Raw genomic sequence first — 27,766 nt, 5'->3', positions numbered from 1 at the left:
GAGTCATTACGTCTGGACGTTGTGTCGAGTGAAGTACTAAGTGTCGTCCGCTGCGGAATAGATACCCGCAGACGTCTGTCGCCTGAATTTCTGTCATTCCAGGTAAACAACTTCATGCTGCTCTGATTCTCTTTCTGTTACCTTCTTGACTCTAACGGCCCTGCCTCCTGTCTCTAACAAATTATGATGTGATAACAATATTCTAACTAAAACAACGTTAAGATACGCTACATACGTGGTTTCAGGTTGGTTGTTCTTAAGTCACTGCAAATTCACTACCAATTTACTCAATTTACTCGAAAAGGGAAGAATGTTTATGAGATTCTAAATATCAATTAATCGCCTTAAATAGCTATGTTAGACTCCCAGGTCAAAGCAATTTATTTTTAGTTTGGATTTGAAACTTTGTTTAGGAACTTCTCATACGTAAAGAGAACTTATAAAACTTATCACAGAAATACAGTTTAAGTTACAAAAAAACAACCTAAAATTTACTCACTTGGCATTTATTACATTATTTTTATTTAATTAAAAAAATAATGTGTTAATCATTGAATGTGAATCATAGATATAAAATATTTTTTGCACAAGTTATGTGGAAAATTATAATCATTTAAGGTAGCACCACTCATTATCCATATTTACTGACTTTGCGGAGAAAAAAATTACCGATAACTTTTTCAATGACTACTGCTTAAGTGATCACACGGCATTTTTTACTACTTTCTTAATTGTTGATTTCTCGCGTTTTGGTGAAGCATGGAAATTTCAATGCTTGTGAAAGCAACGAACCCCCACATCCACGACACAAACAGTGTGAAAGCGAAATGAACACATTCAGCGAGTCTAATGAAAGATGGACTAAAACTAGTGACATTTGCGAACAATCTATGTCTGAACCTTAGAAACAAGGATAAACTAGTAACTTTTATTGCTGCAAATATTTTGCCTTAAAATATTATCTAAATGGAAAATTTGTCGAAGTAATGTGTTACTGAACCAGAAAAGTCTGACGAAAGATAAATAGAAAAATTTATAATAAAGCATTAGTAAGGGGCCGACGAGCAAGAAATTACTCATAGTTTAGGTTGACGTAGCAATTCATTTAATTGTTTTAACAATCGCCTTTTTTTAATGCTTCAGGTCATACATGAGACACAAACATTAATGATAACATGAACTACGCGTATAAAAATCCAGTATCCGAATATTTAAAAATTGCTGGAATCGATTTTTTAATATAACGTCTCAAATTTCTTTAAGTCTGTGTTAAATCCAGACTGTTACAATTCAACAAATTAACAAAATTTACACTAAAGCGTTGGTGAGGGGTAGTCGAGTAAGAAATTACTCATAGTGTAGGTTGACGCAGCATTTCATTTAATATTTTTAACAATCACCCCCTTTTAATGTATAATGCCATATTTGAGACTTTTTTTTATTGAATAATTAGCATAACATGAACCACGGGGAAAAAGTCCAATATCATAATATTTAATGGAACAGATTCCTTTTTTCACGTATAAAATTTCGTTTCAGACGTTACAATCCAACAAAACTTAGTTAAAATGAATCTCGGAAAGAGATTTCAAGCAACTTTCTCTGAATTATTTCTATTGACTACAAGATTAATAGCATCAATGACTAGAAATATTTGTACATCCTTTTTACATTTTTAGGTATGTCTCAGTCGCTAAATCCTTTGCAACAAAGATGTAGTAGATTCGTTTAACTCGGTGGTTTTTTTTTGTGTAAACTAACTCCTGGTTCTGTTTGGATATAAGATTCCAAAGCACTGATATTTCCTTCCGGTATTCAGTTACTCCGCTACTAATTTTTTTCGAGTACCTGTTATTCGTTAGCCATGCATGCTAGAACACTACGCCCATGATGCAAGGCAAGAGGTCGATATTTTATTTTTTATTCATTTCAGTTTAACTTCTCGTCAACAAGGCACAAGCCAGGGAAATTGGGGAGAGGAATAACGACTATCCCATCATTTCCCGGGAGTGATTTCAGGAAACCACGTGAGGCCGGAAACAGGAATAACTGGCCGGGATTCGAACCTGGTGTGCTTGCTTATACGAGATACGAGGCCAACGGCTAACCGCTGCAGCATCTCACTCGGTTAGCAAGTCGATCATTCAAGCCCAACTCCCAAGTAATTGCTATTAATTAATATTAACTTACAAACACTGATTATTAATTCCCAAGTAGTTAGGAGCCCACTTATCTTGCATGTCCTGTTACCGTACAGCTTTCCGTAAGACGGAAGACTACACTTTTTTTTACCTTCACCCAGCACCATGTTGAAAATGATATTTACTCAACCATACCTGAGAAAAAATTGACCAGGAACCATATGCTCGTCGTTAAATGACAGTTTCCGAGCGACTAAAACACCAGACTATATAAAACCCCGAATACCTGTTACAATTTTATGCAACTGCTCCGCAATTTTTTAGAAGTCTTACCATGCAATATCTTCATTCGTACGCAGTACACGAGCTTGTACTAATTGCAACTAAGGTAATGCTTTCTCAGTATTCTTTTTTATTACCTCCATAGCTATACAAATAATATTTATCGTTTCGATTATAATTTTGTTCTAAGATGTGTTTTGTTCAATATTTAAACTACAGTTGGTAAGTTCAGTTTCTTGAAATGTGGCGTTTAATCATATCTAGGGTACAAAAAAAAACAATTTATGTGTAAGGAAAAAGTCAGAAAGCGTTTATCATATATTAAAGAATTTGACAAGTAATATTTTGTGTCACTGTTGACAACGAAATACTTCCACATTTTAATTGTTGTTTACCTCAACATTTTCCAGTAAACTCACAATATTTAAAAGAGTTCTATTTCATACAGTAACGAATTTGCCAAGTACTATTTTGTCTCATTCTTGACAGCAAAAATACTTGTATCAGTTTTTGTTGGTTACCAACTTCCCCCCCCCCCCCCATCCCCAACAACCTCACGATATTTACAAGAAACCTATCATCGGGCACACGGCGGCGTAGCTGTTTGTAGCGGAACACAGGAAGGCAGAAATCACACACCCCACACACGCACACACACAATCGCTACATCGCCTGTTATTATGCAGATTAGCTGGGCAGCTGCCATGGAAATGGACCTCTTATACAATCCCGAGTTGCGTCACCACTTTCGGATGGGATAGGCTGCTCCCGACACTGCGTCGCAAGAGCTCAGAGATCTAAATCGCGGTCAAGAAAGGGAATAAAAAAACACAGTAACGTATCGTGACACATCGTTAAAAAAAACTGTAGCAATATTATGAGCCCAGCATGTTTATAAAGACAAGTAACTGTGATTGAAAAATTATATATAATTTTACAAAGAAAATAGTTCTTTGAATGGTTCTTGCAAAATGGAAGATTGTGCTATCCAAAGATGTTTGTTTTTAAATGTATTTACTGTTCTTGTTGCAACTGCCTCATAAATGTCAAACCACTGTGTTCGTTTATGCTTTAAATTTTTTCTGGCTAAGTTCCTAACAACGGAATTATCTAAGCTGTCTAGGCATGTAACATTTGACATGAGCGGATATTTACTTGTTTTCCTTGTGTTTATGTATTCGTATTTGCTGTCCATTCTTCAGGTTTCATTCATGACAACCAGTGCACACATACACCAGCAATGGCCCAATGGGTTATGTCCATAAAATCATTTTTTAAATAAAAAAAAATCAATTTCACGACAATAGAAACTTATCGTGATTTATTCACAGCTAAAATTTAAAGAAAATTCTGTTAAACAAACCAGGCTTCTGCGAGTCCAGTTAGTAGCTGAAGAGTGTCACATTCTGTCTCGATGCTATGAAGTTTAGGTCTGGTGATAATTCGTTCTAGACACCATGTTACTTAATGATTAAAAGGCAAAGATCGTTAGACCAAATGGTCATTTCGTCGTAACCTTGTGAAATAAGTGCTTGAAGATACGTAGTAATCCACTAGTGAAAAAAAAAGACAACGTTTATAGTCGCTCAGATGAATTATATGAAAAATGCTTTGTTTAAATTGAAAGCTGTGTACAAACGCCTGATAAGTTAAGCATTTAGAGTTATTATTTTGCAAGTCTAAACGTGACAAAGTAACGCACCTTTCAGCTTAAACTAGCGGTTTTCTTGCAAGTCACTTACTTGAGTGAGTTACGACATGAGCAACTTTCTGTTGATTTTATCATGCTCATTAGTACTTCATTGTAAATATGGTTTAAGGCCATTATTTTCTCAATTTCAGGCCAAGAAAAAGAGTCAGCCTTCATTCACTAATGTTATGAAAATTTGATTAATTAAGTCAATGCTTGTATAAAACAAACTCAGAAAAGCTTAAGAAATATTTTGGGAAAAAGGTGGTTTTATTTTAAAATCACTTATCATTTACGTAAACAAAAAAGTAAAATATAAAAGTAGAGATTTTGGTCACATGAATACACATAAAGCAGGGAGGCTCTACACAGATTTTTTTTTCTGTAATTTTAAAGAAGATACCTTTGGAAACCAGTTCCCAAGAAATAGTTTGTGATACAACAAGAAATACATTGATACGTTGTATAACACATGGCTATGGTCATTTTCGCATAACTGAAATGCGTTTTTAGATATTTTCTTCGGAAATTGGCTCATATTAATATTTTAATTCGCCAGTTCATACTCGGGGTTATTTCTTCGACAACAGTTGTTTACCTGTTCGATTACGATAAATTTTCCTAAACGCATCTTTGAGAGACCTGCATTGCTCACTCTGACTCTTCCAGTCTATTCGTCCACTGAAGTGGACAACTTATATCTCAGTGGCACGAAGAGTTTATCAAACCTTGAGTGTGTGTGGTTAAGATGTGCCTACATTCTAGTGGGCATTATAATTTACGGCTATGAAATTTATACTTTTGTTAATTATTATAAAATAACTATACATTGATATTATAATTATATGCTAAGATTAACATCGCATAAAAAATTTAAAAAATTGTTGTTAAAATATAAAAACTTTAAATTGGGAACATCTTAGGAACTGAAAGGACTAAGAAAAGAGGTGGGGAAAATATTAATTGCAAAAAAAAAAAAAGTTACAGAAGTTTCAGCCGTAGAGCTACGAACGCATGGTGTGACGCCAGCCTTAGACGTCCGACTGAAGAACGAAAGGAGACGGCCGAGCGGTCATCCACCTCCCGTGGACTGCCGGCCGCACTTGTTAACTACCGGCACGTCTGCCTGCGAGCGTCCGCGGCTTCCCGTCACGCCATAGACCAACCACGGGGCACAGTGACTTCCCGTCTTGTGCGCATGGTCCCGTCACTGACGCGTCAGTGTGTCCGTCCAAGTTCAGCTTTGTGATGTGCAGCATCTTAGCCCTCGGTGTAGTGCATTCTGTGGGAGTGATTCCGTGAATGGAACGGAAGTCATCGTGGAAAGGAAACGCGTAACCACGGTGCTGCCATCTGTGGCGGATGGCGCGAACCAAAGTTCACAAAACCAAAGGAAAACTTTTTAGTATTAACTGTTTAGTGAATTTTAACAAGATAAGCAGTATTTATTTTGTTTTAATCGGAGCCGTTTCATTTTATATTTTAAAGTTTTGGTATGCAGATGGATTGTCGACGTAGCTGCTCCAGCAACGAATTCTAGCGGCGGGTGCGAAAAATACGTGTAATCCGCGCCCAGATATTTATCTGAAAAACTCAATTTGCGTGCATTTATCACGCTCTGCATTAATTTAAATAATTTAGCGTTAAATTTCGTGTCCGAGTTTCGTATTATTAGAGTCGCTCTTTAAAAAAAAATCTTTACGTCTTGTTGTCAGTGAAGTAATTCGAGACGGAAACACGCAAGAGTACGGATCCAGTATTTTTACATGCGCATTAGTACTTAGTAGTAAAATATGCTTAAGCTCATTATTTTCTAAATTTCAGGCCAAGAAAAAGAGCCAGTCTTCATTCACGAATGTTATAAAAAACGAAACGGCCATGGTCTCTTGTAAGGAATCATCATTTCCTTCGAGCGATTCGCAAACCATTTCGTTTTTAACGATACGTTAAAAATTATTGCATACAATAATAAATTGAGAGAACGTTCTGGGTGTTTAATCCTCTAGTTGAAAGCGTTGCTCAAACCGATAAAATGCGCATTCACATCAAAAGTTTCAGATGCTAGAAATGATTTTTCCACTTAAAACATTTTCGAGTTCTCTTATCTATTTTGTTTCGAACTCCGTTTCCGACGCATATGTTTAAAATTTATTTGGACTTACGAGAATGACTGGATCGGAATCCAAAACAGGATAGTCCACTGATTTTTCATTGTACCGCCAAACTCCGCCATAAAACTATATATGTTTAAGTTTTCTTTCATTCAATACGATGTTGAAATACGAAACTATTTGTCACGATGTTCTGCGAACTGGAAAAATACACGCCTTGTAATGTTTAAAGGTGCTTAGCAGTATAGTGCTAATGTCACATTAAGAAACCCAAGATGCGGCAGGGTCGTGTTCTGACGTCAGGGGTTGTGGGTGTTGCTAAAGATGGCCTAGGCGCGCACGCTAATCTCTCATGACTAGCGTGCTGGTGCTAAATAGCGTTCAAGGTCAGTGAAAAATTTTAATTTTGGGACGAGCTATTGACTTTCGCCTATTTACATTTGGCAAACAGCACAAAACAAGTACTTCAAAGTATATATGTCTACGTAAGTGCGGCTGTATTATCATTTGCACTGAAACTTGCGTGGATTCTAAATAACATAATTATTTAGAACTTAAAGGTTTGCAATGTTCTTTTGATGCAGAATGCAATCATACACATTCTGTTCCGATTTAAAACTGAAGGAATTTTATTCATATTGCATGACCTAATATTAAATAAATAAAGATATATCACTGCAAACATTATTTCACAATTTGCGCAGTACAACTGTTAACAATGTCAAATATGTTTCTTCATTATCTGATATAAACCAATCTCGAAACATCGAAAACTTGCTGCAATATAATGTGGAGGTAAAAGAGTTATACGATATTTTGTAACATTAACACAAGTCATCGACAGTTCCGTTGGAAAAGAAGTCGTTCGATGTTGGGCCCAACACTTTGCTATGGTCTGTGACGCGTAACTTGAATCAATTTGTCAATTCTAAAAAAAAGTACTAAACATCATCATGTGATCGAGAACTGTAAAATTTTAAGACAAATAATTGCGTAACGCGGACGTTTACAGCGCAGTTCACGTGACTTTTACGTAGCGTTCCCTTGGACACTGCAGCGAAGGCGCAGTTAAACTGAACGACCTCCGGAATTGCAAATTGGATCTTAGTGTCTTCAAGGCTCTGCCACACTAGCAAAACATGCCTCAACACCTTTCAATATAGTTAGTAAAATAATGTTGGACGGTTACGACACCGAAAACGTTGCTAGCGCATCCGTGATAGTTCGAAAAGATGGATGACTTGAGCCACCATGGCATATTTTGTAGGTATATAGAACTGGTTGGATTCTTGATGGAATTAGCCAATCAGAATCCCGCCCAGCAAAAACGGAAATGGCTTGCGTTTCCACCTCGACGACTCTTAAAAATTGTGATGTACACATAAAAGATAATAGATAAATAACTATAATAATTTTAGTTATATTATTTTCATATGTGAATTAATTTCTAAAAATAATTATTGGTCTATAACTTTTAAAGAAAACAGATTATTAATTTTACTGTGCAACGAGTTTGATGCAATATTTTTTTTAAATTTTTCAATAGTTAAGAAATGCACAACATTCACGATAAAAGCTCAAATGACGTTCAAGTTGAAAACTTTGAGCTAGCTCAATACAGTAATAAATTTGGATAGTGTGGCATTATTTAAAATATGTTTGAGGTTATTTGTCAAAATTTATTTTTTGGGAAATTGAAAGCAATACTTCATCCAGTATTACTTCTCAAACTTTGATTGTCGAACATAAAAGGAGTACGATAAATTTAAAGAATGGCAGGGCACGGCTCTTAGAAAAAAATCACAGGGAGAATACAGCTAAACTCAAAATGATCCATCTCATACGTCTGACACCCGTCCGTCCGTCAATCACGCGAAATACAGCCAATAAGATGGCCCGAAGAAAATTCCACCTTGCCAAGCTTTAGCTTTCGACGGACGGACGGACGGATGAAATTATAACCTAAAAATGTCTCAAATGAATTTTCTGGATTTCAAAAGTTTTTTTTTTTAATTTCTTTATCTACCAAGCTTCCCGAAAATTGCCTGAGACCCAAGATATACGTATTTAAATAAATATTGTAGAGTTGGTTTTTTTATCATTTATAAGCGCTTAGCGGACATGATCGTCAAGTCTGGTAGGTGTACCTTTAAAAGTTTATTTAAATTTTCTGAAAACAAAATTTATAATAGTTGTTGGCAAAATTTCGGGTAGAAAAATAAAATAAAATGACGGACATGAGGATCATTGTGAATCGCTCGGCTTGTTGACCAACGGACGGATGGCGGACGGACGGGTGACGGACGGATCGTTGTGAGTCCGAGCTAACGAGTCGGAAGGAATTTTTTTTCTTTTTTTTTTTCCCCCAGTATGTGACCTCGCGGGCCGCTGAGGAGCCCCGGGTGAAAGGACGCCTCGCCGAGGAAAGCGCAGATCCTCCCTCCCTCCCTCCCTCCTCCCCTTTCACACCCCAGGGTCACGTGACTTCATGGCCGCCCGCGAGCCGGCAGCTATCTCCTCCGACATACAGCAACATTCCGCGTCGGTGGCCGCGGATGCCGGCGTGGCGAGGGTCCAAGCAACGAATATTTTTGGCATTGTATTCATGAAGAACTAGCTGACCCGGCGAACTTCGTACCGCCTTAGCGTAGCAATGATGCACTACTTTATTTTGTATAGCTGACCTATCTTAGGTATGAGTACCTATTCAATTTGAACTGGAATCTATAATATCCTCCATATAGAAATGAATCAATAATTCCTGGTATCACTATAACTGAAAAGGACCTTACTAATTTAATTAAATAAAAAACAAAATATATATTGTCAAAATAGTGTTTATTCCATAGGATTCAATAATTCCACAAAAATCTTCTTAGTCTTTAAAACAATTATATGTCAAACGACATAAATTTACATTAAAAAAGTTCAAAAATGAAAATTCAACTGTAAATTAAAGAAAACGGTTGTATTCTTCTTTATAAGTAAGTATATCACACAAAAACAAACATAGAAAATGTTTACATAATGTATTGATTTGTTTTTCTATTTTTAAACTGCAACACAGTAATAACGAATTATGGCATGACAATGGCCTAGGCAGAATGTACACAGCCAGAATAGCCTGCGCCAGCAGCTCTGTACCGAATGTACCGGTACAATATGTAGTAAAACGTTAATGTTGATAAATATTTCCTAAACGATACAGTTTCTTTACATCCTCTTTGAAGATATTTGCAGCAAACATTCTGTCAATTCTATGTCAAACGTCATAAGGTTACTTTAAAAATATTTATATTGTACAAAGTGTTGGGTTAGTTTGGAAATAATTTTATATATGGTGGTTCAGTATTCTTAAATTTTCTAATTTTCCGTTAAATTTTTTCTTTCATAAGAACCTTCTCGTGACAATAACAAACACAACAAAAAAAGAATTAGTGAAATCGGTTCAGTCATTTACGCGTGATGGCGTGACCAAGGGAAATAGGAATTCATTATTCTTAAATTTTCTAATTTTCCGCACAATTTTCTTAATTTTTTCTTTCATAAGAACCTTCTCCTGACCATAGCAAACACAACAAAAAAAAAAATTAGTGAAATCGGTCCAGCCGTTCACGCGTGATGCCGTGACCAAGGAAAACGGGTTTCATTTTTATATATATAGATATGTATAATATAATATATTATACTATTGTATAAAATCTAAGAAGAAGACCGAAATACCGAAGAAAATAAATACAGAAAGACCCTTTTGACACAGTAAAAAATAATTTTTGAGTTAAATACTTATATTGAGACGTGTGATTTTTCTACGAAGATAGGAATGTTGAAAGTTGTAAATATTTATATAAATACCTAAAAGTACTTGAACAGTTTCATTTAATATAATTTATTTAATAACACTATTATGTCCTTAAATTAATATTTTAATTTAAGTTTTATTTTTACTTTATAGGCACGCAACACCTTTAAAACTTCTCTATAACAATTAAAAATATTAATATTACTATATAGTTAAAATATTTCAGGTTGCTATTTTATTTTTGTTTTAATAGATATGGCTTGAATCATTTCTCAAAATTATTTAGATCGCTTTCGTCAACAAAAACGACTGCCGCGAAAACACCATGTCCACTTGAAACGAAGACTGGGAATTTTCATTAAAGAAAATTAAGAAAATGTCCAGAAAGAAAATCTTTGAAGGAATGTGAGAATTTAATCAATTTAACAACGAGATAGTAGCGGTTATGGCGTTTTAAATTCAATTAGAAAATTGAATGTGATTTGAAACAAGATTTGATCGTGTGAAATGACTATTATGCGGAAGTTAAGACGGCCAATAAGAAATGTATTTTAATGAGGCAAACGTTAGCGGTTCGGCACCTAACTAGTATTTTGAAATCGACACTTTCAACCTCAATATTGGAACAGTTTGAAGCTGTTTGAACTTAATGGTAAATTATAAAGAACATTTTTCCCTTGAAAAGAGTAACTAAGAAAGAACTTTCCTAAGCACGGTTGCAACCCTGCCAAGCTATCCCCTTCCGATCACCACAGTTTTCAATGGTCTACGCACGTTCTGCCAAAAGTGTAAACAACCTGGCGTGTGGATGTCAGTGTGCGTAAACAAGTGCGCCTGGTTGCTGCATCGCAAGTGAAAGTCGGGGAAATGGGTGCGCGCTGATACTACTTTTGAGAGCTGTGAAATTTGAGACGATTTACCCGACGACGCGCAGACTTGTAATTTATGGGCACGAACGAGGTGACGTGAAGCAGAGATCATTCCGCAGTCAGGACTCCCACGAAACACACTCGCGCCTTTACGTCACTGGAAAGTAGAAACCTAGTAATTGTCGGAGGGGGGGAGGGGTGGGGGGCGAGGGACACGCGCGCGGGTCGTAAATATCGCAGTCGCGACCCCGCCTCAGGTTGGGTGTTGCCTGGAGACATCGGCGGGACTTTTCCTTGTGCGAAGGGAGGGGCCGCTTTCCAGCGCCGATACAGACGGCCTGGCTCCAAGGCGCGCTGCCCCCCCCCCCCCCCCTCCCTACTCATCCACCACCTCTACCTGCGGACCACCGTCGCCGCTGATCACTTTCTCCTGGTCGCCGATGAGGCCGCGGTGTTTTCACCTGCCCGGCAAACACGGCGACCGCCGAATAACAAAACAACACGAGCGTTCCCTGTGGCGGGTCCACGTCGCCTGACTGGGGTGGCGTGAGCCGCGACCCATCCGGTGCAGACAGAGCCCAGCTCGCAATCGAAGGGGCAAGCGGATGAAGGTGTTATGTTACAAAACTATTGTTTTGAGAAAAAGGCTCCGAAAATAATTTGTTTTCTACTTGCTCACGTGTACATAGCACCTTCATCAACTCGTAACTATGTTATTTTTGAAGTTAGAGGGAAGGTGTGTTTACCATTACATAGAATGCATCACAACACCTTCATCCCTGGACTTGGTGAAATTTTTCAATGTAACATAACACCTTCATCCACTTACCCCTTCAATTGCTAGGAGAGGGCGAGCGACTGAAGAATACTTACTCAGTTAAGTGGGAAGTCCGAAATTTAAAATAGACGGCACCCCCCCCCCCCACACCTTAAACTGCTATTTTATTGGCGTTTCGAACGTCTTGACGAATCACTATCAAAAAACTACGTTTTAACTAATTTTTAAGAGTAGGTACTACCGACTTCATAGGTCAGGTGCGGAATGTATGTAGTAGATTACTTTTAGATAAATCTTAGTTCTAGAAGCGATTATGGGCGTGGAGAAAAAAAAAGGGGGGGGGGGAGAGGGTTCGTACCTTCCGTCGGATCAACACTGAGGTTCTCTCCCCAGTATTTGTAAACAACTTCGTGTTTTTGTCAGTTTTCGCAAGAAAAAATCGTGAGTTGTTTCGCAAACGACAGCTATGAAATAGATATATATACATTGATACTACAAGCACCATTTAATGTACGTTAGTGAACTCTTATTCTTATTATAAAAATGCTTGCTAGTTATTCAAGCGATTGAATCACGGCCTTCAAGTGTCATGTACTCATTTATAGTGAGTACTTTTACCCCCGGCACGACTCATTTTATGAGCACAGAAATCCCGAACGTTTGAAGTGGCAAATAATCTGGCCGACGGGGCACATATATATCTTTAAATCAGCTATTACCTTACAAGTTCAGGACGGGAATGTATTGTTTATGCACTATTCCCCCCCCCCCCTCCTTCTAACCACTCTCGTGTAGTACTGCAGAATGTAAGGTAAACCCCTGCGGACTTGCCTTCTTGCATGATTACCCACCTCGGTTGTCTCCACGCGGAAGCAAATAAAAGTGTTCTTACTAGCTCTCTGGGTTTGATACCATGTCATTATCATCATTATTCGATACCCATGTAGTTCGAACCCTACAATCTTGGACTTCTCGCGTTTCACGAATGTTGTTGTGCAATAACCTCACGTTAGCATTTTAAAAATTCAGGTTTGGTTTTGTTCGCAATCTTGGGCATAAGCCATCGTTCTTGAAATATTACCTAAACTTGTACCATAACACTAAAGTTTTATTCAACAGTATTTATACTGTTCTTTTTTCTATACTACTACTATTAAGTAGTTCGCGTTTAAACATACATTTTTAGGCACCCTGCTTAAGACACATATTCAATAAACTGCAGCCGTTACGATCAAATAAAATATTTAGAAAGTGTACAAAAATATGTTGTACCAAAATTTGAGTTTGAAACATATTTATTTTGTTATTTATTTTTAAGTTTTAATTGTTCGCAACCTGCGCTGGAAATAAAATAATCCTCCAAAAACCCTAAAATAAAAATACGACAGCAAACTAATTCAGAAACAATGCTGAAATCATAATAATATAAGTTGCTTATGCTGATACAATAGAGAGCACGCGAAATTTTTCACACCTTTTGAGTCGAGTGAGCTGAAGCATTTATTGACTATATTTCAAAACTTATTAAAAATGACAGCAAATATTCATGATTGGTTATTGGAATTTGTTTGCCTACAGTAATGATACATATCCTTAAAATCACTCGCCACGATACCATAAATTTATAAACAAACAGCAAGGAAGACATATGTAACGAGCTTGCTTCAATTGGTGTTCGTGTGCTGGCTGGAGAGCCGGACATGTTATCTTGACATACGAGAAAAAAAAATTTCAGTGATGAACAGCGAACGTCAACACAAAAAAGTTATTGTGGCAAAAAAGGAAGAGTAAGAAAGTCGTAAAAGATAGGAGATGATGCAGTTAAACGATCGCAATTTTTTTTCTTCTTCACATTACAATAGCGAATATACCGTCCGAGAAATGCAAACAGCAAGGAGCAAAAAATAAAAATAAAAATAAAGAAAATAAACTGAGATGAGATAACAACACATTTTGAATCTACTTTATGAAAGGCTAGAAAAAGAACACCATTGTGAGACCAGAAGAATGCTTGTCGCTTCTGGTACCGATTTCGTGGTGATCGAACGAGTCTTTTCACTCGCGAAGAAAAGCCATCATCGTCGTCACGACTGCTACCCCTCCCACCCATCCCGTGTAAGTCGTGGAGCCACCGCGGATGGAATGTGGACCACGGAGTTAGTTGGCCGGTCTTGCCGGACAGAGAGAGAGAGAGAGAGAGAGAGAGAGAGAGAGAGATATGTGAGCCCCCCCCCCCCAACCGGGGTTCTAGGGGGTACGTCAAGGGCACCTTCACCCCGAGGCAAACCTGGCTCGGGGTCAATGCCCCTGGCGCGCTTCAGGCTGGCCAACCTCATAACACGGAATCGTCCGTCTCTTTGGTCCGTTCTACCATGTTCATGAAACGGCGCGACGTGCTTTGACGTAGTTGAAGTCACTTTTTAAACCTCAAAATCGCCATAATGCTCCGCCAAAAACATTGCGGAAATGGTTCTTGACCACGTTTGATGATGGCAATAAGTAAGAATTAGAATCTACTCGTTAAAAACGGTCACTTTCATTAAAAAAAATCTTTTGAAACTGTTTCTACACTGCAAACACTACACTTTATTCAATGTTTTGGGCGTCTAACCAATACGACGCAACAATTAACTGAAGGGAATAAATAACGGCTTCACACACCCCTTCACACGCGGCCCTAGAAAATAGCATGAAAATCCTGCATGTCTCTAACATTCGATGCAAAAAAAATGATAAAATACAAATGGTGGGATTCTACTGGATGCAAAATTTCCTAACAAGCCATCCCCAAAATTTAAGGTGTATGATGTGTAAAATACCTTTTGAGAAAAGCAAAACTTCCAAATACGTTGAGGGCAGCAACCTGAGTATTGGCAGTAACGGATGTTGCATAGCACTAAGCCTGTATTACTGCCACATGACTAATGGAGATTTAAAAACACATACACAAAGAAAGAAACCTAAAGAAACTAGGGACTGGGAAAATTCCGTGCTTTCGATGTCCTTCAGGGTGGACTACACAGTCCTCCGTGCACTCGGGAAGGTAACGCCAGTTCATCGGCTGCTGACTTGCAAGTCGTCTCAACTGGTCTGCCTGCGATTCGATACTTCTTTGGTGGAGGGATTTTCAATGGCCCAGAGTCGTATAGGTTAACAGTGAGCCAATAGCAAAGTATATTTCAAATTTAACCTATCGCGAAATGAATCCACGTTTTTTCCCGGTCTGTAGCTGTATGAGTTTCAGTTTTTTTTAATGCTATACCGCTACAATTTTTTATGGTATAATTTTTAAAACTTTGCTTCCTTTAAGGCAGATACCACACATTAAGACCTTTTCAAAGAACAGTGCTCATTTATAGTATTAGTTGTAGTCTTGCCCAAAAATGAATTCAGTACTAAATGCCCATTATTTGTAGCAGGTTGTCAATATTAACTACAGGCATTCAATTATATAATATACAAAGCTTTGAAAAAGGCCAAATTTTTTTTTAAAATCAAGTAACAGAAATTTGTTATGACCTAAAAATTGTTGAAACTAAAATTGATTATTTCAATTCCATTAATTTTCAGTACATGTAGGTTGGCAGCCCTTAATTATTTAAAACCAAGTATTGGTTGGCAGTGATATTGTGATATCTATGCATGCGTCTTCAAGCGGTTAAAGGAAATACAGACAACCAATGTTCCCATATAACAAGTTTTCATTTGTATTTATAATAAATTGTATTTTTTTAAAACAATACGCTCATGAGAGCAGTATATTAGATATATAGGTCTAGTTACCATATTTATTTTGGTTTGTGTTGGCATTTCATGAGCTGTTAGCTGATTCACCACATACTACTTGCTGCATATATAGCATACAAAATTCAGGCTTACAAAAATGCGCACTTGACATGGCGTAGTAATTTCTTTTAACATGTAATACCCAAAACAGCTGGTTGGAGCATAGTATTACCACAATAATCCCCGAAATGTTGGTTTTTAAAAAAATTAAATACATTACTCAATGTGAGTTTCATTTTATTTCTTCAGTTTAATAAAGATTGCTACAGAAGATTAAAACAGTTAAAATTGATATCCTCAACTTCTGTCTAAATCTTTGAAGTCTTCGCGCCGTAAACTGTCTTCCAAACGATGTCACAGAGAAAGACAGAAATATATTTCTTGAAACATACATCTAACAGCTACATAGAACAAATTTCTAAACGTTTGAAAACCAATACTTATTTGATCACAGTGGGCAGGAAACAATTATTTTATATTGCCGGTGTTATCTAGCCATTGTATACGGTTAAGGGTGTAAAGATTTTACCTTTGATAGAGAATGCGGTAGAGAACAACAAAATATCGAGGGCGATCCAAGAAATGAAAAAAAATAAATAAAATAAGGAAAACATTGCAAATGGACCTATAGGAATAGCCGAGGTGATCAAAGAACCCAAACGAGACAAAAAAAGGATTAGACGCAGCTGAAAAAAAAAACTAGGTGCATTGGTCGTTATAGATTTTTGTTTTGTATGACAGAAGTTAAGGTCTCACACTCCATGTTGATTTTCCCCCCAATTTTTGTCTTACTTTTATTTATGGGTTATTTCTAAAATTTTAACTTGATTCCTCCCTTACATTTGGTGTTCCGAAACAAATATTATGAACATACGAGTATACTCACGCAGTGTGATATAAAGGGTATAGCTATAAAAAAAACGCGCAGGTTATGATAATTACGATCAGGCAAACCGGTATTGTGTCCACGTGCGTGCGATGATGGAAAGAAAGAAAAAAAACAAGAGCTGGGAAGGGAAGAAAGAGCATTGTGTGGCCGCAGTGTCACGTGGTAAAGGAGGGGAGTGCGTGGAAAGGTCACACAGTGAATAATGATAATGACAAATAAAAAAAAACGTACCCGCGTGGCGGCGTTGTGTCAGAAACAGGCGTGTCCACGTGTCGCACCCGTCCCCCCACCCCCTCCTCTTTCGCAAGGTCGCGCACTTTCTACGCGGCGGATGGCGGGAGGGGGAGAGGGAGGGGGAGGTGACCTCTGACCCGGTTGCGTGGCGATCAAAGGCCGCGCCGACCGAGCGATCGAGGGGCGTGTCCCTCCCCCCCTCCGCGCGTGTCGACGCCCTGTTGTCGCTTCCGACTGCGCCCCGCCCCGGAACCGACGAGGACATCGGTCGAGCCAGCGGGCACCCGGGGGCGGTCCTGCACGCAGTGACTGTCCTGCACGCAGTGACAGTCCCGCAAGCAGTGACTGTCCTGCACGCAGCAGTGACTGTCCCGCGCGCAGTGACTGTCCTGCACGCAGTGACTGTCCTGCGCGCAGTGACTGTCCTGCACGCAGTGACAGTCCCGCAAGCAGTGACTGTCCTGCACGCAGTGACTGTCCCGCGCGCAGTGACTGTCCTGCACGCAGTGACTGTCCTGCGCGCAGTGACTGTCCTGCACGCAGTGACTGTCCTGCGCGCAGTGACTGTCCTGCGCGCAGTGACTCCTGCGCGCAGTGACAGTCCCGCGCGCAGTGACTGTCCTGCACGCAGTGACTGTCCTGCACGCAGTGACTGTCCTGCAAGCAGTGACTGTCCTTCACGCAGTGACTGTCCCGCACGCAGTGACTGTCCTGCGCGCAGTGACTGTCCTGCGCGCAGTGACAGTCCCGCGCGCAGTGACTGTCCTGCGCGCAGTGACTGTCCTGCGCGCAGTGACAGTCCCGCGCGCAGTGACTGTCCTGCACGCAGTGACTGTCCTGCACGCAGTGACTGTCCTGCAAGCAGTGACTGTCCTTCACGCAGTGACTGTCCCGCACGCAGTGACTGTCCCGCACGCAGTGACTGTCCTGCACGCAGTGACAGTCCCGCGCGCAGTGACTGTCCTGCACGCAGTGACTGTCCTGCACGCAGTGACTGTCCCGCGCGCAGGGACTGTCCTGCACGCAGTGACTGTCCCGCAACTCAATGTCGAACCGAGAACAGTTCACAGGCCAGTGAATCACGGTTCTGAATAAATACAATTAAAAAAGGCCATAGTTTTCGAGTTATGACCATCCTGCACAAAATTTATTACTTACTGTAACCAAAAATTTGCGCTACTCAATCATAAATAGCCCTACTATTGATACCAATTCAAAATAAAATCAAACATGCCATACTTTTAAAGGGATAAAAATATTTGGAATACTTAGGTGGCTAAAAATGTTTAATCGGGTAAAGTTGACTCGTGACACTGAAAGGAAAAAAAAATTGCTTTACTAACTTATGAAGGTTATTTGAAAATACTTGAAAATTAAAGCAAACAGCTTGCTATTTAGCAAAAGTACTTTTTTTTTTACATTAAGAGTAGTTAAATCTACCCGATTAAAAATTGTTGCCGCATAAGTTGTGTACACAATATTTAGTTTCCTCCTCACGAAGTATAGCACCTTTGATTTGATTTTGTTTTTGTTTTTGTTATCAATAGTAGGGTTATTTAAGATTTTTTGAGTCACAAGTATCTCATAATTTGGTGCAGAGTAGTGATATAAAAATGGTCTTTAAAAAATTGCCTGTAACTTGATAATTAACCCATTGTGAATTTTTTATTTTAAAAATTCAGAATCGTGTTTAATTGGCCTATCAACGGTTCTCAGATTGACGTTGAGTTATGGGTTACTCACACACTTATATGTGTGTGTGTGGGGGGGGGGGGGGGAGGAGACGAGGATGGTCACCCCCTCCTCCTCCACCTATATAACCCCCGGTTTTTAAATTTTTAGTAGAAACAGTATGGTTTGCTCTAAGGACAGCTCAAAGCTCAAATTCGGCCATTACTTTTAAAACTGTTAAGTAAAACTTCAAAATGATTTGGGAGTGATTTTATTAAGTCACGTGCTTTGTTTTTTTTTAACCATGGGATGCCATTGCAGTGAGCAACATCAGTGCATTAGATTAACGAGTTAAAGCCTGGTGGCGTCTCCGCGGGAAGGTATGCGGACCAGAACTGTCGAGCCGAGGCCCTGCAGCAGTCAAAAGGTTCTCCCACGGGAAAAGTCCCCGCGAGGCTCCGGAAGGACAGCGACCGTCAACTCGGCGGCCGGCGCGCGCGTGGGCAGGTCGCGTGGCGTCCAGGGACGCCGTCGATCCGGGGACTCGCTTCCCATGCCGGCCGCCAGGGGAAGGGAGGGGGGGGGGGGGAAGGAGAGCCACGACGGAATGACTTTCACATCGCCTGTTCGCGACTTGCGTAACCAGGAGACGCCCCTGCGTGTTCTTATCGTCGTCCCCGCCGCGAGCCCGGGTCGTGGTCCTCGGAAGGTAGGCGCAACAGTGGTCGTCGGCGCGTCGGAAATATTCTCTGCACCGCATCGAACGAGACCCCACTCGCTTGAACCGCGTCGTACGTATCGGATGTCGGCAGTGCCGAAGGGGAATCGGCGAGAGGACAAGAGATCCGTACGGTCCGCGCGACACAAAGAGGATGGGGGGCACCATCCCGGAAAATTCCGATGCTTCCGAGTGAAGATAAATCAAAATTTCGTGTCGTGAGTGCGTTGACGACCAGTGCGCGCCCACCTCGAGTCGGCATGACGCACGTCTACCGGGGAAATCGTGGGGAAACAGTTGGCAAGACAATGTTTCTTGGAACTGTTTACGTGCCTTAAAAAAAATGTAAGGAAGAGCTCGAGCATATTATTTTTTTTTTTGCCCGCATTCATCTGATTTAACAAGCACAGTTTCTTTTGTCTCATTGTTGACAGAAAAAGACCTGTACCTATTTATGTTTGTCACCGACTGTTTCCAGTAACTCGAGTTTAGGAAGAAATGGAGACGGCTTGGCCTGTTCTCTTGAATTTATTCGTATTTAATAAAGGGAGGGAGTATATAGTTTGCTTGCTCCTTCATGTCACATTTTATAGATCTCCGCAAGCAAAAAAAGGTTAGGAAATTACTAGTGAGTAAATTATCTACGCATAAAAAGTTTTTCTAATTAAATCACACTTCCCCCATTCCCAAAACTTCCTATGTCCAGGAACCAGTAAGAAAGTTGCATGGTAGAGATTTTACGTCGCAAAAAATCACACTTTGATTGTGGTGGGTTTCGTCCCAAACCATTTAGCTGAATGATCGGTGCTTAAAATTTAATGTGGATCTTCCATTGACTGCGCGTGTTACGAAATCTCGGTCATTACGACCCCCAATCTCCAGCGCGTATAAAGGCACAAAATTATTGTTATAGTACAGAGCCCGCTACACATCATGATATATTATTACCTTATGCCCTTAAAAAACTTCTCTGGCTGATTATTAGTATTGTAGGTATTATATTTTAAAGCGAATAAGTCAAGTATACAATAATTGAAAGAAAAAAAATCAAATTGCACAGAAAATAAAATCACGTATGAAGGCAGTAAAAAAATATCCAATAACCTCCAAAAAAGCATCATAGTCTTTTAAAGTAAACCTTAACGATATTGGAATAAGTTTCTTAAAGACAAATTAAAATACATGTAATGCTGGAATCACAATGCCCCGACGGCCCCGACACGACAGGCCCGACAAGTTCAACAGCCAATGAAATACAAGCTCGCCGTGACGTCAGCCCGACAAAATACGCACCCCGACGGCCCGCAAGGAATAGATTCTATTTCTAATTTCGTCGTGTCGGGCTCCCGACAGAAAAGAAAACGGCAACGGAAAGGAAACAGCACAGAACTAAATTTCAAAAATATTTACCTACTTGGTAAATCTTTTTGCTGAAAAGTGAAATTTTGTTTTACGTGTGGTGAATAGAAAAATTTGTAGCTTGCCTTAGTCTGTTTATATAAACATAAACAGATATCATCGTGTTTATGGTTAAAGTCTTTATTTTAGAATCCAACTTTTAATTTTTCGTTTCTTTTTAATTCTTCGCACAGCTAACATCAGGAGTATTTTTCTGTCCCTCACTGACATATCTTTATCTTGTTTCCTTGTACCTATAATAAACTACTCTTTGTTTTACAAATCAAATTAACCTTACTTCGTATCGCAGACGACTAAATGTTTTTTTTTTGCACTTCAACTGTCAATAATGAATAAAAGAGCCTACTTTGTTTTTAACGCTTTCTATAATGCATTTTAATTGAAGTATTTAGCTTGGCACGATTTGCCGAAGGCCAAATTGAAAATCGTCGGGTTATTTTTGTCGTGGTATTGTGACCCTACGCTTTTCAATCTGTCGTGCTGAGATGCTGCACGACAGTTTGTCGGGCCTGTCGTGTCGGACCCGTCGGGGCATTGTGATTCCAGCTTAAGGAATACAATTATCAAGAACTGATAATCCTGTATTTAATTTCATATGTCTAAAGCAAACTGAATCTGCTGATCTTTAGTGTTGCCATTTAGATTGAAACTAAAGGAAATCAACTGAAAATCTAGTTTTGAGGTTGCTACAAAATATCATGTGCTACCATTTTTGTGATAAGAAAGAATGTTTCCTATTAAAAATATACTAGCTATAATAAGATGTTATATAAGTAAATATAAAATTGTATTATCTCCACAAAGTACATGGCTAAGTAGATTCCCAAAGTTTTGCAGAAAACAGAGAGTTCTCTGATGGTAAGAGGAAAAGGGTAATGTTGTGAAGGTACTGTGCTCATGAAGATGGCGTGCCTCGTGTTGCAGGAAGATGAAGGTGATCGCGCTGGTGTGCTGCCTGCTGGGCTGCAGCCTGGCCATGCCCGTGGGCGTGGACGAGGCTGATAACCCGCGCCCCGTGGTGCCGCTCGTCATCACCGACTACTCGTCCGTCGCCACCAAGTCGATGGAGGGCACCGCAGCGCCCGCCAAGGACGAGGCCGAGCCTCAGTCGACCGAGGCGGCCTCCACAGAGGCGGCGGTCCCATCGCCCGCCGAAAGCGACGCTGTCCGCAGCGCTGAGATCCCTACGCCGAACCTCCAGGAGACTGTCAAGACCTCCGACGAAGCCGCGGCCATCGCGCCCAAAGAGCAGGAGAAGCCGGTCGACGAAGCCTCCGAAACCAAACCCGAAGAGACGAAGGAAGCGCTCAAGAAAGAGCCCTTGGCAGCAGAAGCATCTCTGCCTCAGGAAATCAAAGAGGAGGCCGCCTCACAAGATGCAGCTCCCGCCAAAGAGGCACTGAAGAAAGCGGAAGCATCCGCTGATGCGCCGGTTGAAGAAAGTAAACCCACAGAGAAAGGCGAAGAAAACGAGTTGAAGAGTGCTGAAAAAATTGAGACCTCCTCAGTTGCAGCAGAGAAACCCACCGATGCTCCGGCAGAAAAGATGGACAAGGAAGCCAACACCGAAGGTGAGAAAATGAAAGATGAATCCAGCAGCGAAGAAAGAAAGAAACGCATTGCCACTCCTCCAGCAACATCCGAGTCTCAGCCCAAAGAACCAGCGACTGAAGAAGGTACTAAGAAAATAACAGCAGATGAAGAAGAGAAAAAGATGAAGGATGACTCCAGCAGCGAAGAAAGCAAGGAACGCATTGCCAGTACTCCATCAATCTCCGAGTCTCAGCCCGAAGAACCAGTGAAAGAAACTATTAAAGCAACCGAAGAAGAGGAGAAGAAAGAAGATAAACCGGCATCGAGAAGGAGACGTCATGTTAAGGAAGACAACAAGCCAGAAGAAGAAAACAAGAAACCCACCACTGCACCCAAAAAAGAGAAGGAGGAGAAAAAGGGAAAGTCTGAGGAGGCCACAAGAACTGAGGAAGAAGTGAAAACCGCAGAGAGTTCAGATGCAACGAAGACTGAACAGCTTGACAAAATCATTCCTGGGCCAGCTATCGTACAGGACTCTTCTGAGGAAGCAAACCAGAAAAATCTGAAAGACAAACTGAACTCCGAGGAAAAAGAAGTTTCAGATGAGTCCGACAAACAGACAGCTGAAACCATGAAAATTGAAAACAAGAGGGAAGTTGCACTCACAGAAAAGCTGGAGTCAGAGGAGAAAAAAGAGTCGTCTGTAACACCAGAAGAAGTAAAGCTCATAAGCGAAAAATCGGCAGAAAAATCTGCAGAAATAACTGAAACACCGAAGGAACAGCCGAAAGAGGAAGAACTTCCGACAGCGCAGCCAACCGCTCTCAGTGACGCTGGCTCGGTACAGCCCAAAGAGAACACTTCCACCGAGAAGAAGGTGGAGTCCACGGAGAAGGAGCCAGAGAAGTCCATCGAGAAAAGTGACAGTGCTATCACTGGCACTTCGCTTCCCGCGAACGAAGAGAAAAACAAGGAGATGAAAGCAGATTCCAAGTCCGAAGAGAGTTCATAATAGTTTCGCCTGAACGGTGAAATGTTTTTTTCGCCGAACTTCCCCCTGAGTCCAAAATTTCGCGGTGGAGCCCGCATCACAAGACTGCAGAAACATCACACGAACACAATGCACACACAACAAGTACACACATGAACAATGGGGCGTTCTGCACGCGTTCCTCCCATTAACTTTATAATTAATATTATTTGAAAACTCTATGGTGTAGTGCATCGTTGCACCTTAAAAGTTGGAGCCCCTCATTGAATGGCTGGATGATAGCAGGGCGAGTTTGTGAACGAGTGAGACACAAAAACTTGGCATCAGGAGAGTGGTAGAGAGAGAGAGACATTGGCACGAGTCTCTTTACATTTCCACTTGTTTAGGCTTGAATGTGAGCTTATGTATGTATTTAACTAGGCTTCCAATAAAATAAAGGTTTTATACAAAAATAAATCGTGTAAAATTAATGTTCTGTTATTAATTGAAGCATAATGCTTTCAATACTTCCTTACAAATTCTTACATTGTTTAATTACGATGTATAGATTAAAACAATTTTTGAAATTACACAAATAGGATGTTCGTATTACACCTTAGTAGAAAGTGCAATAATGATTTAAAATAATATTTTTAAAAAAATATATCAAACAGTGAACATTAAAATAGAGTTAATTAATGAAATAAACATCAAACAGAACCTAGTTCATTCAACATTTTGTATATTGTATATCTAATTTTTTTCTTTCATATTGCGATAAATATCAACAATTTTTATGTATTGTGTGCATTTTGAAAGGTTAATGTTTGAATTTAATCTTAAAAACTAATTATTTTAATCATTAATTTATATTATCAAACCATTAAAAATATCCCTATTCACCTAGGTTTGATTTATTTTAAGAATTACAATATTAAATTACAAAGCTTAACTTAAAATATAATAATGCAATGTTATCAAAACAATATGAAACGTTTTTCGAACAGAGAAATGTTTTACTAAATTATAATTTTAAATAAGTAATCATTTTCAGAGTGTATTTTGCAATGAATGAGCATTAATGACTGATATTCTGTTGCCATTGTTTCAACTTGACTCATTCCACAGGCTCGTTTCTTTCAAGTGATATTTCTAACCTCATTACTCATAGTTGCTGGTGAAGTTTATTAAACGAGACCTTCAAAATTCACCATAATTTTATAATTATAAGCTTCACGCAGTAAAATATTCACTATGATGTTTGATAAACAAAGCGAACCAATTGAGAGGAATGTTAAATCACCGCCTTAAGCGTGTGTTCACAAGCTAACACGCAGGCAACAAAACACTAGCTGCCATCTCCACCTCACGATTCTTGTAATTACTAGCTCAGTACCATCTTTGAATATATATACTGTATAGAAATCGCCAGCCCAGGTTAAAATTTCTAATACGGCTTTGAGGTAGTTGGTTAATTCACCGCTGCAATCGCCACCATCGCTAGGGCATCGACTTGTGGTGGTCCCTAGCGGTCAAGTTTCGAACTCTTCAAACACCCCTTCCCCCTCCCGTAGAACGACGTTGAGCTGCAGTGACCGATGGATGAGGGGTGCGGGGAATGACAGCGGGCGACAGCGCTGCACTCTAACGTGTAAATAACAACTAAGACGATACAGGGCGTTACGGCAGCGCACTGCAGCGGTGAAGTTCCCAAGCTGCTCATCATACGCTTTTGAAAAACGTAGAGTAAATCCTATCCACTCGCGACTTCTATACAGTATATATATTCAAAGGTACCATCGCGGACCACGTGGACGTACAGATGACGTAGTTTGACTGTCGTCTGGACACGCAGAACCTTCTGAACAGGTGATCAGCCCGCACACCGTCCATCACCAGAACCAGCTGGCAGACTGCTGCGAATGGCCTTGCGGTGACTTCAACCACGTCACAGCAATGCCGTGTCCTGACAAACCCGAGCACCGAGTGCGCGAGGGAAAATGGCTGCTGCGAGCCATTTTGCCTCGAGTGTCTCACATGTGTGAATTCGCCTCCACTCACCGAAAGAAAGAGTGGGGTGGTAGACAATGATACTACTAAAATTACATTAATTAAGGATTTAAAACACATTTTTTTTATTCAAGTGCTCATACACAAAATTATTTAAATGTTTAAGAATTCCAGAGAAAGTAACGTCATCTTACTTCAAACAATTTTTAGCTGTATTTCTAAATTCACCCATACGCGTAAAGTGTTCACTGTTTGCTGTCGTGCTTAAATTAAATATGTATGTAGTATATATATATATTGTCTATTATATATTTGGGCGCCACTCTTTAAAAGAGTAGTAAAAAGAAAGGGATTTATATATATATACACTCTATATTATACTCTTTAAATTAATAATGTAATTTCACTGTGTCTGTAATTCGTGATACTAGTATACTGCTACTAGTACTTGAATTTTATATAGTAAATAAACACATAGCTGGCCCAAATCCATAGACATTAGAAAATCATTAACACAATATACAAGGAAAGAAAACAAGAAAGAAAACCAATCCAGTTTAAAAGACTAAACTGAAATTAGAAAATAGGAAAATCATAACTGTTGCCTCTAGGTTGGGCACACCTAACAAATGTTCGTAATCTCAAGGAAATAAAATTAATTTTGCTCGGTTCGCAACAGCAGGAAAGACGGAATATTGACTTCATGGACCACTGGGTAACCCACTACAGTTAGTCGTTTGCCACCAAATTCACCAGGGAAAATTTCACAAAACAGTTTTGAAATGCTGATTTCAAAGTTAATTTCTGTTTGAAATAGTTTGCAAGGGGTTTCAGGACTAGTGCGGGACACAATAGGCATGGTGTCACTTCCCTCGTGCCGAAAACTAGGAACAATATGTCCTACCTCTATGCTGGATTGTGTCCGTCGCAGCTTCTTGTAGATCTCTCGTGCGGGGCCGAAAAAACAAAAACCTATTTTCACAGCTTGCACGGCTGTACTGTAGCCTAAATGTGCAAGTGTGCTACCTCGCACAAACGCCCTATAAAATCACTTTTCACGCCGGGTGCAGGGAGGACCGCACCAAGCCTACACGACTTCGAAATCGAAGATGGCGACCCTTTCTCTCCAAAACAGTACTTAAAGTTCAGGAAACCACGCCAACTTAATTCAAAGGCCCGGGCAACAAAGCCTTGTTACCCGGAACCAATCAACAGTCGCGTAGTATCCACTGATCCCGCAACATAATCAAAATGAATGTTTAAATTCAACTGAAATTGCCCAGAAATTATTTCTAACATCAAAAAAATGTGATATAAAATCATTCTAATAATAATTTAGTTCAGTTCGTTGCCGAATATACACTTTAAAAAAACACACCGTCAAAAATAATTTAAACAAAAAAAATCATGGTTGCTATGGCAACGTCGGCGTGTCCATAGAGTAATAACTCTGTAATCACTTGTGATTATAAGTGTTTCATTTTAACGTTTTACGAAAGTGCATCTGAGAAATAAAAAAAAAGTATTATTATATTGAAACCAGCGTAAAGTATATTCTAAATAAATTAAGACTAGAAAATAACACTTCTAAATTTGCACCATAATTTAAAATTTATCTAATTAATTTGATAGCAAATGGCCCACGCATAATGCAAACTCTTAAGCGTAAAATAGGACCACATGATATTGATCAACTAAACAATTTACAAACACACTAGTTTGGTCACATGACGAGCTGAAAATATAAGAAAAAAAATAAAGTTGGAAGGTAGTAAGAGAGAAATACTTTGGTTGTACTTTTGGAAACATTTATTTATTATTTATGCTCCAAACAAAACATGAATGTTTTGCACGGAAATATCTCGTTTAACGTTAACGGACTAGTTATATGTAAGAACCTCTCACTAAACATATGATTAAGTATTTTCAATTTTTTACTTTTTTTCCAGGTTATTTTGACTGATTTCCAAACTCCTGGATTCCTGATATTGTTAAAATAATATTAAGACAGAAAATATAGCAAAAAAGGAAAATAAATAACGATGAAAGTACACAGCTTATTACTTCAAGATTTGTCACTGGGAGTGTGGTGGTATTTATTGGTAGCCCTTAAAAAATTAAGAAGCAATTAAATATCCAAGTTACAGTAAGCTAATATCTTCAATCAGTCACTGCACTAAGCAAGTATAGTTGTTGGAACCAAATTTCTGTATCTACAACCAGAGGCGAAATTATTTTGGATATCCAATGAGGGTAAGGGAGGGAGAAGGGGGATTACGTTTATTATTCCCGTTTCACAGTTACGATTTTCCAAGTGTAAGAGGGCTTTCTGAGCTAAGGGCTTTTTGATTCCAGGGGGGCCGGGTTAACACATATAATGGAATGCTGGTACCATGCAGATGTTCATGCATCGCATGTAATTGCTATAACAAAAACGGTCTAGAATGTTCTGTGTGCGGATTATCCTGTGGTGGTATTTAAGTTTGGTAAGTGTTGCTTTGTAATCCTGTTACAGAACTTGTCTGCCGTCTTTGCTCTGATCACGGAAACTGAATTTGCTATTGAAATAAATACTTTATTTTAAATATTCGTTTCAGGCTCAAATAATTAGCTTCGCGAAAAAAATTAGACTGAAATAATCCCTATTGACAATGAGAAACTTCCACCTTACTATACATATAAATGCTGTTCGTTACCTACTTTGTGATTCAAAAATCTTTTCGCTGTACTGTAGGTGACACGATTTACCGTGAAGAACTCTGAGGTTTCAAACTATTTAAAGTGAAACGAAGATAATTCAAATCTACTTAAGTTATTGATTATGCAATTATACTGTCTAGTTATGGATTTTTTTTTAAAAAAA

General features: G+C 39.4%; 2 protein-coding genes across 2 annotated transcripts; one reads left to right on the top strand and one right to left on the bottom strand.

Moving 5' to 3' along the window:
- Window positions 1-23,379, top strand: LOC134533027 (uncharacterized). The gene is made up of 2 exons (XM_063370174.1): window positions 1-102; window positions 21,315-23,379. The coding sequence occupies exon 2, from the start codon at window positions 21,319-21,321 to the stop codon at window positions 22,933-22,935; it is 1,617 nt and encodes a 538-aa protein (XP_063226244.1). The 5' UTR covers window positions 1-102; window positions 21,315-21,318; the 3' UTR covers window positions 22,936-23,379.
- LOC134533424 (keratin-associated protein 10-9-like) lies at window positions 5,186-18,808 on the bottom strand. The gene is made up of 4 exons (XM_063370946.1): window positions 18,728-18,808; window positions 17,264-17,599; window positions 16,867-17,151; window positions 5,186-5,239 (listed from the first exon to the last, which is right to left on the bottom strand). Exons 1-4 carry the CDS (start codon window positions 18,806-18,808, stop codon window positions 5,186-5,188), a joined length of 756 nt encoding a protein of 251 aa, XP_063227016.1.
- Window positions 23,380-27,766: the final 4,387 nt, after the last annotated feature.

The sequence above is a fragment of the Bacillus rossius genome, chromosome 6 (assembly GCF_032445375.1).
Source record: "Bacillus rossius redtenbacheri isolate Brsri chromosome 6, Brsri_v3, whole genome shotgun sequence".
In the NCBI taxonomy this organism is placed as follows: domain Eukaryota; kingdom Metazoa; phylum Arthropoda; class Insecta; order Phasmatodea; family Bacillidae; genus Bacillus; species Bacillus rossius.
The sequence above is the reverse complement of the archived record's forward strand: the minus strand, read 5'-3'. Positions and strand labels throughout refer to the sequence as shown.

Coding starts and splice junctions, on each gene's coding strand:
- LOC134533424 (XM_063370946.1), bottom strand. CDS start 18,808: ATGGGAAGCGAGTCCCCGGATCGACGGCGTCCCTGGACGCCACGCGAC. Junction 17,600..18,727: donor CGCCGGCCGCCGAGTTGACG/GTCGCTGTCCTT, acceptor CACTGCGTGCAG/GACAGTCCCTGCGCGCGGGA. Junction 5,240..16,866: donor GCGTGCAGGACCGCCCCCGG/GTGCCCGCTGGC, acceptor GGACGCTCGCAG/GCAGACGTGCCGGTAGTTAA.
- LOC134533027 (XM_063370174.1), top strand. CDS start 21,319: ATGAAGGTGATCGCGCTGGTGTGCTGCCTGCTGGGCTGCAGCCTGGCC.